The sequence below is a fragment of the Schistocerca serialis genome, chromosome 11, assembly GCF_023864345.2.
Source record: "Schistocerca serialis cubense isolate TAMUIC-IGC-003099 chromosome 11, iqSchSeri2.2, whole genome shotgun sequence".
Taxonomy (NCBI): domain Eukaryota; kingdom Metazoa; phylum Arthropoda; class Insecta; order Orthoptera; family Acrididae; genus Schistocerca; species Schistocerca serialis.
Genome location: NC_064648.1, coordinates 112,093,546 through 112,108,144, shown reverse-complemented (window position 1 = coordinate 112,108,144; position 14,599 = coordinate 112,093,546). Strand labels below are relative to the sequence as shown.

At 44.4% G+C, this 14,599-nt stretch overlaps 1 protein-coding gene across 1 annotated transcript in view; it reads right to left on the bottom strand.

Moving 5' to 3' along the window:
• Positions 1 to 14,599, bottom strand: part of LOC126427190 (ankyrin repeat domain-containing protein 65-like) — a 50,235-nt gene that overhangs the window by 15,049 nt on the left and 20,587 nt on the right. Inside the window, exon 2 of the mRNA XM_050089414.1 lies at positions 4,575 to 4,730. Within this exon, the coding sequence (XP_049945371.1) occupies positions 4,575 to 4,711 (137 nt within the window). The 5' untranslated portion in view covers positions 4,712 to 4,730. The remainder of the gene's footprint in view (positions 1 to 4,574; positions 4,731 to 14,599) is intronic.

The following is a 14,599-nucleotide window of genomic DNA, read 5'->3' as shown; positions in this document are numbered from 1 at the left end:
ATTAAGGAAAGACTTATTCAGCAGTTGTAAAAATAATTGTGATTGCTTTCTAACGTGTGGAGTTATAGTGTTTAAAGTTCAGTTTTATAGTTTCAGAAATATTCCACTTCCAGTTCATTTTTAAATTGATCTGCAGTTATTTTCTTAAATAATTTGCTTTACTTGAAAAGCTGCCCACAGTAGTAGAGTTACTATTTAAAAGAACAATATTGATTTGAGGTGAAAAAGATTAATTGTTGCACTTATGCAGTTTGATCAGAATTACAAAGTTTTACCGCTCTTCATTTCATGAGAAACTGTTTGAACTTGAATTTAATGTTGTGTTGGCATTTGCACAGCCAAATATACTTTGAGAAGATTAAAAGACTGTTTACCAAAGCACATTTGTTATTTAAAGAGTTACAGTTTGTTGTGCTTCAGTTAATAATTGTTGATGACAATACCTACCATTTCCCACACACGCTTGGGTAGTTCTGTTAATGAGCATGGTTCTTGAAACCATGAAAGTGTAACGACCATCGTGTGCTAGGGTAGTTAATGAAGAAAAGCAAAGACTCCTTCAGTGTAGTTAGATTTGCATTCTGATTAATTGCTTCATACTGAGTGTCAGAAAGATTTCCTGTTTTAGCTATTCTAAAGCAATTTGGTTAATGCACAGGCATAGAGACCCTGTACTAAGTAATTATTTTATAGAGTACAATCATTAATAGACCCACTGATTTAAATCAGAATCATTTCATGCTCTGACCTGTTTAGTATTGCTATTAGCATCATGTGTGTTGAAGACTGTTGCTATCTCATTGGCCATTTGTTTGTCTGTCTTCCAAGTCAGTACTACTTTTATCTGCAAAGTTAGGTTACTGTGTTGTAGTGTGTTCATATAAAAGAATTTAGTGTGTGTGTGTCAAGGAAGTTTAGGTTAGCCGTAACACTGTGTTCTGATTTATTATATTGTTTGACACAAGAATGCCTAATTATGCTGATGACCGATATTAATACCTAATATTACAACTTGCTTTTGTGCTGGCAGAATGTCTTTTCCTGACCCACCAGTTTACTGTTGTTTATACTCTGTTGAAGTGTTTAGGGAAACGAATCCCCATCTGATTGTTCTGTTCCCTTTCTGTTATCTCAAGGCCATAACTTTAAAAAAAAATTCCTCGCACAGGATTAAAGTTAGCATCAACTGCTGTTTAAGGTGGCCAGTGTTACCGTTGTAAGTGCTCCCTGTGGAGGACGCCTCCTGCAGCATTCCAGCACAGTTTCTGGATGGCGGACTCACTGAAGGACTACGCCCTGTAGTATTCTGTGACATTTGTATGGCTGCATCTGTGTCTCAGCATTTTCGGCTCTTAGGGATGGAGGCGGAGGTATAGTTGGTAAAGAGGTTTCCAGCTGGAGTACATCACAACCAGACACACATTCCAAAGTCAGGTATTGAATTGTAAGGTGTACCCAGGAACAAACGTATAGTAAAATCACAATTCAGTTATGATGATCAATGAAGTTAATTTTTAGAGAATTGTCACGAGGAAATCAATGTGTAAATAAATGGAATACGGAAGTACTGAGGAATGGAATGGGAATTTTAACTTCTATGAGGCTCTAGATAATGTGATAATGAATGCCTAGCTGGAAGTTCAGGTGAACAGTGGTTGGCGACTCTGGAAAGGCCAATAATCAAAGTTTGACAGACAAATCTAGGTACAAGGAGAGGAAATCTGAAGAATCCTTGGCAAACACAAGAGATATTTAAACTGTTTGACGAAAAGAAATACATCATTACAGGTTACTAAGGAATGAAATCAATCGGAAATTTGAGGAAAGTACAAGCAGAATGACTACAGGAAGAATTAGAAGAAATGAACGTAGCAAGGACCTATTCAACACATAGAAAATTCGGAACAATCTTCAGTGAAATTAAATGCACAGCAGTCAACAAGAGTTCGAAAGGAATTTCACTGTTAAACGTGCAGGAAAGAGCAGATGGCAGAAAACAGTTCATGGGAGGAACTATCACATGACTTGATGGAAGAAGAGATGAAAGCCGAATTGGAAAATGTGGGGACTGACAATTAGAATTTAAAGCTCAGGAAAAGTTACACACAAACAAGGCAGAATGGTTAGTTACCATTCCTTCAGAACTTACATGATCGTTGGGGAAGATGGCAATCAAATGAGTATTCACGTATCTGTGTGATTCATGAGACAGGAGTCTTAACAGCAGACTGCCAGAAAAAGACCATCTAGACACTACAGAAGCGACCAAGGGTCAGTAACTGCGATAGCTTTCAGACAATGACCTAAACAGCTCATAAATTCAAACTACTGACAAGAATAATAACAACATGCAAAAGAATGGAATACAAAGCTGACGATCTGTTTGAGGATACTAAAGTTGGAGTAAAGGATCCACAGAGGCCGATCTGACCTTTGACTTGATAGTAGAAGGGGTGTGTAAGAAAAATCAAGAGATCTTTATTGAATTTGTAGATCTTTAAATGATATTTGATGAGGAGAAATTGTGAAAATGTAAGACCTTTTTCTTAAAAAAAAATAGGTGTAAGACATAGGGATCAGAAGGTAACATACAATATGTACAATAATCAACAAGGATTGGTACTCTGATTAAAGATAGTGAAAGACAGGGTTGCAGGTAGCCTCCAAAAATGTTCAGACTGAACACTGAAGAATCGTTGGTGGAATTGAAGAAACTTCTAGAAATATAATTAAAACTGAGGTTGAAGAGGATTTCAATGATAAAATTCACTGGTGATATTGCTATGCCGACTGAAAGTGAGAAAGGAATATAGTAAACAGTCGAATGACCAAATTAGGATTAATGAACAGAAGAAAGACGAAAGTGCTAGGGGGTGGTAAAAATAACATTGGTGGCAAAGTTTACATCAGAATTAAGGACAAACTGCTACCCTGAGGGACGAAGTGTGGTTGTTGTAAGGAGTAATGTAGCATGGAAAAACAGGAGATTCCTCATAAAACAAAGTTACTAATACCAAAGATATGCCTTAATTTGTGTTATATCTGAATGTATGTTTGGAGCTCAGTACTGCAGGAAAATGATTTGTGGATTATGGGAAAAACAAGAAGGGAATCGGAGCATTCTAAATGTGGTGCTATAGAAGGATGTTGAAGTTAGGTGAATACATAACATAGGAACTCTAGAATATCTCTGCAGAGTAGGTGAGGATAGCGATACATGGAAAACCATGACACTACAAGGGTCAGCGTAATAGGTTAAATGTGAAGGCAACAGGGATTAACTGCAGTGGTAATGGAAATAGCTGTAGAAGGTAAAAACTGTAGGGCAAGACAGATCTAAATGCATACCAGAAATGATTGTGAACTTTGGGTGCTCATGGTACTCTAAATCTGGTGCTCAAAGAGGCAGAAATATCATGTGCAGCAGGCAGAGTCTCTACTATGCATGTTTTATTACTGAGAGTGGCTGTTACACCAAACTACGGTGGGGTGACAAGGTGATCCAGAACCTGGCAAGCTGAGGCTCTGAAGAAAAATGGATCAAATGGCTCTGAGCACTACGCGGCTTAACTTGTGAGGTCATCAGTCGCCTAGAACTTTGAACTAATTAAACCTAACTAAGGACATCACACACATCCATGCCCGAGGCAGGATTCGAACCTGCGACCGTAGCGGTCGCTCGGTTCCAGACTGTAGCGCCTAGAACCGCACGGCCACTCCAGCCGCTGGGCTCCAAAGACATTTGCTACTGTTTGGTGCTTTATTAGCATATTTCTTGTTACCAGCAGAAGTTTTATGGCAAATAATTAGGTTTTTTTGTCCTCTCTCATTCATGCCAACCACCGCTAATGGTCTTATAAACATGTGTTTATCTGACCTCTGCTAGACCATTCCAGTACATCGGCAGTATTAGATGTTTATCAATCTTTACCTAAAGTGTTACATACTCAGTGCATACCACCCTACCTCTTACAGTAGATTTTCTTTGTATGATGCTAGTGTACATGCCTGAATTATTGCAGACATTGGTTTGCTGATTCTGATGAGAATGAATCACTGAAGTGTTGACAGTAACACACTATTTTCTCTACCAACCTATTCTTAATTAACCACTCTCTCATGATACTACAGTCCGCCTTCTTAGCTGGGTGGTAATGCGCTTGCCTCCCATGCAAGTGGGTCCAGGTTTGGCTCCCAGCTGGATTGGAGTTTTTCTCCACTCGAGGACTGGGTGTTGTGTTGTCCTCACCATCGTTTCATCCTCACCACTGGCACGCAAGTCGCCCAATGTGGCATCGACTGGAGTAAGACTTGCACTCGGTGGCGGAATTTCCCCACAATGGGGCGTCACGGCCAACAATGCCATACACTCATTTCAATTTTCTTCATGATACTACAACCTAATCCTGTGGATACCAGCCTGTTATTCATCTATGTTCTGATTATATTCCCAGTTGACTTTGCTGACCCTAATTAAATCTAGACTGAGCATTTACAGTTGACTTTTTGGTATTTATATCTTATCTATCACATAATGGTGTGTGTGTGTGTGTGTGTGTGTGATGACAACTCACCGCATGCGAGAGACAGTGGCCTCATCAGGTTGAGGAGTCGTGGGCCGTGCAGCAGCAGGTGTCTGGCGAGGTGCGCTGGCAGAGGTGGCGGCGGCGGGGGCGGCAGTGGTGGCAGTGGTGGTGGTGGCAGGCCTCATCTGTGTGGCGGCTGGTGGGCTGCACACACACAGAGAGAGAGAGAGAGGCACAGTGTGAGCTGGCTGATGTGTCCTCGTGGGGTCCTGGGCGCGGCTCACTGCAGCCAGCCTGTCCACACACACACGCACACACACAAACGCAGAACGCACGCCGACGACGGGAGTAGCGGCCCAGATTGTGCAAACGACTTGCCGGTGACAAAATCACATCAGTTGTGTCGAAGTGGGAGCAATGAAAGTGAAAGGTTGGCTCTATGCTCTTATGTGTCATGTAAGTGCATGAGGAAAACTGTCCCTGCATCTTGACAGAAACATTTTAATTTCCATATATAGAAAGAAGACCGACTTAAAAAAGGAAAAATGGAAACTATCGTATGGCACTGTTGGCCGGGAGGCCCCATGCGTGGGAGTTCGGCCGCTGCATCCTTTTTAGTTGATGCTGCTTTGGCGACCTGCGGGTCAATGATTATGGACATATAACACCCAGGCCCCTGCCGGGAATTGAACCCGGGCCCCATGCGTGGTAGAAGGAAACGCTACCGCTAGACTACGGAGGCAGACTTTAAAAAAAAGGGAAAATTAGTGAACATTTAAGCTAGTTGTCCATCCAGCGGAAATACGCTACTGGCCATTAAAATTGCTACACCACGAAGATGACGTGCTACAGACGCGAAATTTAACCGACAGGAAGAAGACGCAGTGATATGCAAATGATTAGCTTTTCAGAGCATTCACACAATGTTGGCGCCAGTGGCGACACCTACAGCGTGCTGACATGAGGAAAGTTTCCAACCGATTTCTCATACACAAACAGCAGTTGACCGGCGTTGCCTGGTGAAACGTTGTTGTGATGCCTCGTGTAAGGAGGAGAAATGCGTACCATCACGTTTCCAACTTTGATAAAGGTCGGATTGTAGCCTATCACATTGCAGTTTATCGTATCGCGACATTGCTGCTCGCTTTCGTCGAGATCCAATGACTGTTAGCAGAGGGTAATACGGAACGCCGTGCTGGATCCCAACGGCCTCGTATCACTAGCAGTCGAGATGACAGCCATCTTATCCGCACGGCTGTAACGGATCGTGCGGCCACGTCTCGATCCCTGAGTCAACAGATGGGGACGTTTGCAAGACAACAACCATCTGCACGAACAGTTCGACGACGTTTGCAGCAGCACGGACTATCAGCTCGGAGACCGTGGCTGCGGATACCCTTGACGCTGCATCACAGACAGGAGTGCCTGCGATGGTGTACTCAACGACGAAACTGGGTGCACGAATGCCAAAACGTCATTTTTTCGGATGAATCCAGGTTCTGTTTACAGCTTCATGATGGTCGCATCCGTGTTTCGCGACATCGCGGTGAACGGACATTGGAAGCATGTATTAGTCATCGCCGTACTGGCGTATCACCCGGCGTGATGGTATGGGGTGCCATTGGTTACACGTCTCGGTCACCTCTTGTTCGCATTGGCGGCACTTTGAAAGGTGGACGTTACATTGCAGATGTGTTACGACCCGTGGCTCTACCCTTCATTCGATCCCTACGAAACCCTACAGTTCAGCAGGATAATGCACGACCGCATGTTGCAGGTCCTGTACGGGCGTTTCTGGATACAGAAAATGTTCGACTCCTGCCCTGGCCAGCACATTCTCCAGATCGCTCACCAATTAAAAACGTCTGGTCAATAGTGGCTGGGCAACTGGCTCGTCACAATACGCCAGTCACTACTCTTGATGAACTGTGGTATGGTGTTGAAGCTGTATGGGCAGCTGTACCTGTACACGCCATCCAAGCTCTGTTTGACTCAATGCCCAGGCGTGTCAAGGCCGTTATTACGGCCAGAGGTGGTTGTTCTGGGTACTGATTTCTCAGGATCTATGCAACCAACTTGTGTGAAAATGTAATCACATGTCAGTTCTAGTGTAATATATTTGTCCAATGAATACCCGTTTGTCATCTGCATTTCTTCTTGGTGTAGCAATTTTAGTGGCCAGTAGTGTAGTAACTTTAATTCCATAAAAAGGCGAAGCCACATTTTCAGAAATTCACTTCGGCTAAAAAAATGGAAAAAAACAAAAATGTGCAGTAGTGGCAGTGGTTACACTGACCACACACACGCGCGCGCGCACACACACACACACACACACACACACAGTTAGCGTTAAATGGATGTTGCTTTCGTGCTGTACAATTTTACTCCTTGTTTTCCACAAGCGTATTACATAACAGCAAAAAATTATACACAGCGATGTGTTATGCCTGCTCAGGAAAACTACAGCTGTAAAGCAGGACCCAGTTCATCGAGTGGACGTCAGAACGCTTTGATTAGTATACTGAAGGTAATAACAGCTCTCTATTAGCACGGGACGTAGCCGTTGAATGCCGTGTTGGACATATTTCTACACTCCTGGAAATGGAAAAAAGAACACATTGACACCGGTGTGTCAGACCCACCATACTTGCTCCGGACACTGCGAGAGGGCTGTACAAGCAATGATCACACGCACGGCACAGCGGACACACCAGGAACCGCGGTGTTGGCCGTCGAATGGCGCTAGCTGCGCCGCATTTGTGCACCGCCGCCGTCAGTGTCAGCCAGTTTGCCGTGGCATACGGAGCTCCATCGCAGTCTTTAACACTGGTAGCATGCCGCGACAGCGTGGACGTGAACCGTATGTGCAGTTGACGGATTTTGAGCGAGGGCGTATAGTGGGCATGCGGGAGGCCGGGTGGACGAACCGCCGAATTGCTCAACACGTGGGGCGTGAGGTCTCCACAGTACATCGATGTTGTCGCCAGTGGTCGGCGGGAGGTGCACGTGCCCGTCGACCTGGGACCGGACCGCAGCGACACACGGATGCACGCCAAGACCGTAGGATCCTACGCAGTGCCGTAGGGGACCGCACCGCCACTTCCCAGCAAATTAGGGACACTGTTGCTCCTGGGGTGTCGGCGAGGACCATTCGCAACCGTCTCCATGAAGCTGGGCTACGGTCCCGCACACCGTTAGGCCGTCTTCCGCTCACGCCCCAACATCGTGCAGCCCGCCTCCAGTGGTGTCGCGACAGGCGTGAATGGAGGGACGAATGGAGACGTGTCGTCTTCAGCGATGAGAGTCGCTTCTGCCTTGATGCCAATGATGGTCGTATGCGTGTTTGGCGCCGTGCAGGTGAGTGCCACAATCAGGACTGCATACGACCGAGGCACACAGGGCCAACACCCGGCATCATGGTGTGGGGAGCGATCTCCTACACTGGCCGTACACCACTGGTGATCGTCGAGGGGACACTGAATAGTGCACGGTACATCCAAACCGTCATCGAACCCATCGTTCTACCATTCCTAGACCGGCAAGGAAACTTGCTGTTCCAAAAGGACAATGCACGTCCGCATGTATCACGTGCCATCCAACGTGCTCTAGAAGGTGTAAGTCAACTACCCTGGCCAGCAAGATCTCCGGATCTGTCCCCCATTGAGCATGTTTGGGACTGGATGAAGCGTCGTCTCACGCGGTCTGCACGTCCAGCACGAACGCTGGTCCAACTGAGGCGCCAGGTGGAAATGGCATGGCAAGCCGTTCCACAGGACTACATCCAGCATCTCTACGATCGTCTCCATGGGAGAATAGCAGCCTGCATTGCTGCGAAAGGTGGATATACACTGTACTAGTGCCGACATTGTGCATGCTCTGTTGCCTGTGTCTATGTGCCTGTGGTTCTGTCAGTGTGATCATGTGATGTATCTGACCCCAGGAATGTGTCAATAAAGTTTCCCCTTTCTGGGACAAAGAATTCACGGTGTTCTTATTTCAATTTCCAGGAGTGTAGTTCCAGATGATTGTGTCACATAGACATCACTCACAAACGAAGGTACTTCTGACAGATGGCTGCTAGCAGGTATTATTATACCAGTTTATAACTTTGTACTCCAGCTCGTGTGACTTCCTTCACAGAGCCAAAGTCATGCTGTCTGGGGAGTTTATGTTCGACGTTATCTTTCCTCCTATACTCGCGCAATTAAAGCTCCAATCTAGGATTGTGGTCATACCAAGACAAGCCGCATATGTACCTGAAACACTGGAAGGCTTGCAAGGGAGTTATCGTTTTGGTCTGATGTTTCAACTGTTCTGTAGTGTGAGTCATTCTACAGTCCAGACCCACTCTGACAGTGTGTGAAAGGTTTCCGACCAACGGTCTTGCGCTTACTTTTACGAACGACAACTTTGTACATCGATCCCCTTCTCAAGCAAATCGAAAACTTTATAACGATAGATTAAACAAATTAGATCCCAAATAAAGTTGTACATCCATGTACGGCCATGAAATGAGGGGACATTCCATAAAGATCTTCATTTTCAATCTCTATGCTATTTACACTGCAAATAAACCAAAATAATGTTCGATACATTGTATATGTCAGCATTTTCATAAAACGAAAGGACAAGCAAATCCACAGATATACGACGAAAATTTTCAGGCTAAACAATCGCCATCGTGCAGTGTTTAGAGTGATTCTTCCCGAAATATAGTCCGTTGTCATCAGGCACAGAATTTGGTCAAAAATCTTCACAACCATACTTATCGTGAGAGAAAAGGAAATCACATCCAAACAAGACTGCATCAAAATATATTCCATTCTACATCACCAGCTATGCTTGCCAATATTTGGCGAAATGGTGCGTTGTGTGTGGTTTGCTGCCAAGCTATGCACTGAGGGAGAAGCTTTTATGTATCTAAATCAAGTTTTCTTTTTCTGGGGAATCCTTAAAACAAGCAAGCAATTGTAAAAATTCAGAGTGGATTAATATCGACCAAGCACGTGTAAATCATCAAGTGTAAAATGTTAAAAGTATCGCATTTTACGTACGAAGTTTTCGTGCACGCTCTACAATCCAGTTCAGTTGCTGACCGCAGAAGAGTCCGTCCGCACACGGAGCGCCCTCCCCCCCGGCGCGACATTTCCGACCGTCCGACGCCCGCCCTGGTTTCACTGCCGCCTGACACCCCCCGCACACTCCCGACTTGGCCCCATCCATCCCATTTTCATCTGCTCCCGAAACTTAAAGAAACGCCACCGAGGACTTTGCTCTGGTAGTGGTGAAGCGGTGCGTCGAGAGTTGAGGTTGTGGGTTCGTCAACAAAGTCAAACATTCTTCAGTGACGGCATCGCGAATATGGTCTCTAGTTCGCACAGATGTGTTCGTCGTAAGGGCGGTATGTTGATTTACAGATACGTAAACATGGAGAGAAAATGCAGAATGTTAATAAAGTCTGCCGTATTTAAAGCGCTTTAAGACTTTCCAAATAATTCGACAGCTAGCACTGATATTTGCAAACTCAAATTTTACTTTCCCATTCGTTTTCATGGCTTTTAATAAAATATTAATAAATACATTGTCTGGAGTATTACTCCGGTTTATTTGCTCTGTGACGTACAAAATGAGAAATAAACTAAAAAGACTGCAGCAAGAGACTCGACCCCAGGACCCTCGGATTACCGCTCGGAACTCTCTCTGGACCGCTGGCTGGGAGCTGTGCCGACATAAATGACTCATTCCCCGCCCGACCCGCGCCAAAAGACCCAACGTTTGCTGAACGCTTGGCGTTCTGGAGCCCTCATTTATGTCACAGTGATTTCTGGCCGAGCCCTGCTGAGACCATAAATTTGGAGGAAGTCGATGCTGACCAGCAGGTGAGCTGCCCTTGTCAGTGAAAAGGAATAGAGAGACCCCTGTTCGACAGAGAACGCAGAATAATTTCTGTCGGCGAACATGCAAACGATTTGGAATTGTTCAGCGTTACACTTTCCCAAATTTCCTCATTTTAGAATGGATCTATCAATTCTTGCATTGAAGAACAACCCAGCAGACAGATGCGTGAGCCCAGATGAGGAGCATTTGGATTGTCATTTATTTGCCATAATGCTTTTAGTGCTGGGAGTCTGAAGGGATGCTCGACACGCCTTTGATGCTGCTCTTTCCATTTAAGCAGAGGGGCGCGTCTTTAAGGGGTATGGATCTTGTCAGGACAGAAAGGCGTTCGGAAGCAATTCGCTGTGGCCTCCAACATTTGCCTTAAGTGAAAATGACAATCCACTGAAAATCATTTTCAACAATGACACCGCATGGATTTGAACCAACTCACCTCCTGAATCCAGGGACTACTGGTTCAGCGGCTCGCAGCGCTACCCGGAGTCGGTGGAGAATCGAGGAAAACCGGTTGCTGTACACTGTTTTACAATAAAATAAAATGCGTCGCAACAAAAGATTGAATTCTTACATACCTTGTTTTTCCTTTACATGTGCATGTTTAGTCATTCCACACTGCATGAGTGAGTGCATATTTTTAAGATTTAACTGTGCATGGAATTGCTGGATTCAGTTACTGTGCTATTACAAGAGCAGAATACATTTCGTACGAAGGGGTGAGGGAAGGATGAAGAGTGCTGCCAGCTCAGAGGAATTTAAGCAGCCCGCTTTTAGAAACGAACGAAATGCGCTGTCATCCTGTACCCCTTCCGCTCTCCACAAACCCCCCCCCCCCCGCCCCACCCAAAAAAAAGTCCATATAGGAACTGATTTTCATAACTGATATCATGCAAGTCATCAGATTGGGTGATATTTTGCCATTTCCTCTACTAATGGCAGAATACCGAGCAAATTTTTTTAAAGCAATACAGCCATCGCCATTTAGGCGATATGTTTCTTGGTGAACGCGATTTTTGGGTGACACAGCTGAATCCGAGTGCATTTTTATCCACTGATTTTAATTTAATATTATTTTCTATGATATTTACGATTTCGCCGCCTTCTGAAATACTGTAATATTGCAACTCCAAAGTTCTACCAGCCTTCGAATAACGACTCCAGGGCTAACATTGAACTGCTATAGGCAGGTAATTAGGCAATGACAGTAGTATGTACATATTTTTAAGTTACCGTAACGCTGGCGGACGAATCAAAATAGGTTTGTCTCTTCTTTGCTGTTACGAACTTATTCATAATTGTAAACTATCACAACAGCACAAAAACAATAAACGGTAGCACTTACATTACATTCGACTGCAATTAACAACGCGTCTCCTCGAAGCTTTCGAGCTTGCAGCGAAATGACGACGAGGAGAAAATTCGAGAAATTGCAGCCAATACAAAGGTATACCGACCGTCACCCTACCCACGCGCCATTCGCGAACTGGTATAAACAGATAATATTATGAAAAGGAATCTTCTTGAGAATGGTATTTTAGTTGGTACTAATGCCCTCTGTCATACTATCCGCAACGGACAGGATTCCTACTCCGTCGGTAATTACTACACTATAGTGCTATGTCGGTTGCATTCCAAGCGACGGATGCACCAGAAATACGGGGAAATTTTATCCAACCAAGATGTACTCCGCAGTATCCCACCTATTTCATCGGGAACACTTCCTGTCAGTTTCACTTACCGTAAGATAAGATCTGTTTTGTAAGAAAGCATTTCTGAGGGAACCCGTAATTTCTTTTCAATTTTGTTCTGCCACTTAATAGCAAGCTCAATCGATTCTACCTACAAGACCTGAATAAAAGCGTAAGCTGCATGTTGCTGCCTTCTGAGATCACTAGAACAATGAGAAAACTCAAAACAAGCAAGATTAAATGGCTGGTTCAAATGGCTCTGAGCACTATGGGACTCAACTTCTGAGGTCATCAGTCCCCTAGAACTTACAACTACTTAAACCTAACTAACCTAAGGAAGACACACACATCCATGCCCGAGGCAGGATTAGAACCTGCGACCGTAGCGGTCTCGCGGTTCGAGACTGTAGCTCCTAGAACCGCACGGCCACTCCGGCCGGCAACGAGATTAAACTCAGCACATGCTGACAGCTGAATAGTCGCCCAGAGCAAGCTTGTAACCCACATTTTTACAAAAGCTGCCTTTTACACAGAGAAAGGTTAACAGTACCTGGCAAAAAGTAGCGATACTAGACCTGCTCTACACAATCTTTTGCAGGTGACAGATCAACAAGTTTGCGTTGCGCACAACAAGGTTGAATCGGTAAGTAAGATGGCCGACACATCAAGTCAGGGTCAGTGCTAAAAAACCAGTGATCTCTATACAACCTGGATGTAGAAGTCTGGTCTCTGACTATAGAACTGTAGCGTGTCTGCTACTTCATCTTGTGTGCATCGTCCGCCATGTTTTAGTTTGGCAAATAAATTTCCATCGCTCTGTACGTGACAAATAACTGCAGACTGATTTCTTGTTTTGAACTTTACGTGAATGTATGGTGTAATAGGCTGATGTTGGGGCACAATCGGATTGTGTTTTCTTTCCGTCTTCTTGTGACATTGCCTAGCAGCCATGTTGTAGCTTGACAGGGAACGAAATATGAGCTTCTATGGCTGGCACCATCAGACAGCTGAAGTTCAACAGCCAGGACTGTCAGAAACACACGAATAGAGGCAAAAAGCGTAAACAACGTTTGAGTGAGTGGCGTGATGTGAAACGTAAAAGACTCGTGGATGCTGGAAAACAATATATACGTATTAAAGAGGGGAATGTAATGGTGGCAAAATCTACACCAGATGAGGTACGTAGTACCAGGCTCAACCCATTTTTCATGGTAGTATTATGATTCCATAACCTTAAATAACTGGCCTAGTTTGTGACTAGCGAAGCAAATTTCCGTCTAGCCTTTATTGTGAATTATCACGAAGTAGCGCAAACCATATCGCTATATAATGTATCATTACACAATGGAAAGGTTAGGTAATACAATGCTTAATAATAAAAACCCCCCATGAACCATGGACCTTGCCGTTGGTGGGGAGGCTTGCGTGCCTCAGCGATACAGATGGCCGTACCGTAGGTGCAACCACAACGGAGGGGTATCTGTTGAGAGGCCAGACAAACGTGTGGTTCCTGAAGAGGGGCAGCAGCCTTTTCAGTAGTTGCAGGGGCAACAGTCTGGATGATTGACTGATCTGGCCTTGTAACATTAACCAAAACGGCCTTGCTGTGCTGGTACTGCGAACGGCTGAAAGCAAGGGGAAACTACAGCCGTAATTTTTCCCGAGGGCATGCAGCTTTACTGTATGATTAAATGATGATGGCGTCCTCTTGGGTAAAATATTCCGGAGGTAAAATAGTCCCCCATTCGGATCTCCGGGCGGGGACTACTCAAGAGGACGTCGTTATCAGGAGAAAGACAACTGGCGTTCTACGGATCGGAGCGTGGAATGTCAGATCCCTTAATCGGGCAGGTAGGTTAGAAAATTTAAAAAGGGAAATGGTAGGTTAAAGTTAGATAGAGTGGGAATTAGTGAAGTTCGGTGGCAGGAGGAACAAGACTTTTGGTCAGGTGATTACAGGGTTATAAATACAAAATCAAATAGGGGTAATGCAGGAGTAGGTTTAATAATGAAAAAAAAAATAGGAGTGCGGGTTAGCTACTACAAACAGCATAGTGAACGCATTATTGTGGCCAAGATAGACACAAAGCCCATGCCTACTACAGTAGTACAAGTTTATATGCCAACTAGCTCTGCAGATGATGAAGAAATTGATGAAATGTATGACGACATAAAAGAAATTATTCAGGTAGTGAAGGGAGATGAAAATTTAATAGTCATGGGTGACTGGAATTCGTCAGTAGGAAAAGGGAGAGAAGGAAACATAGTAGGTGAATATGGATTACGGGGAAGAAACGAGAGAGGAAGCCGCCTTGTAGAATTTTGCACAGAGCATAACTTAATCATAGCTAACACTTGGTTCAAGAATAATAAAAGAAGGTTGTATACCTGGAAGAATCCTGGAGATACTAAAAGGTATCAGGTAGATTATATAACGGTAAGACAGAGATTTAGGAATCAGGTTTTAAATTTTAAGACATTTCCAGGGGC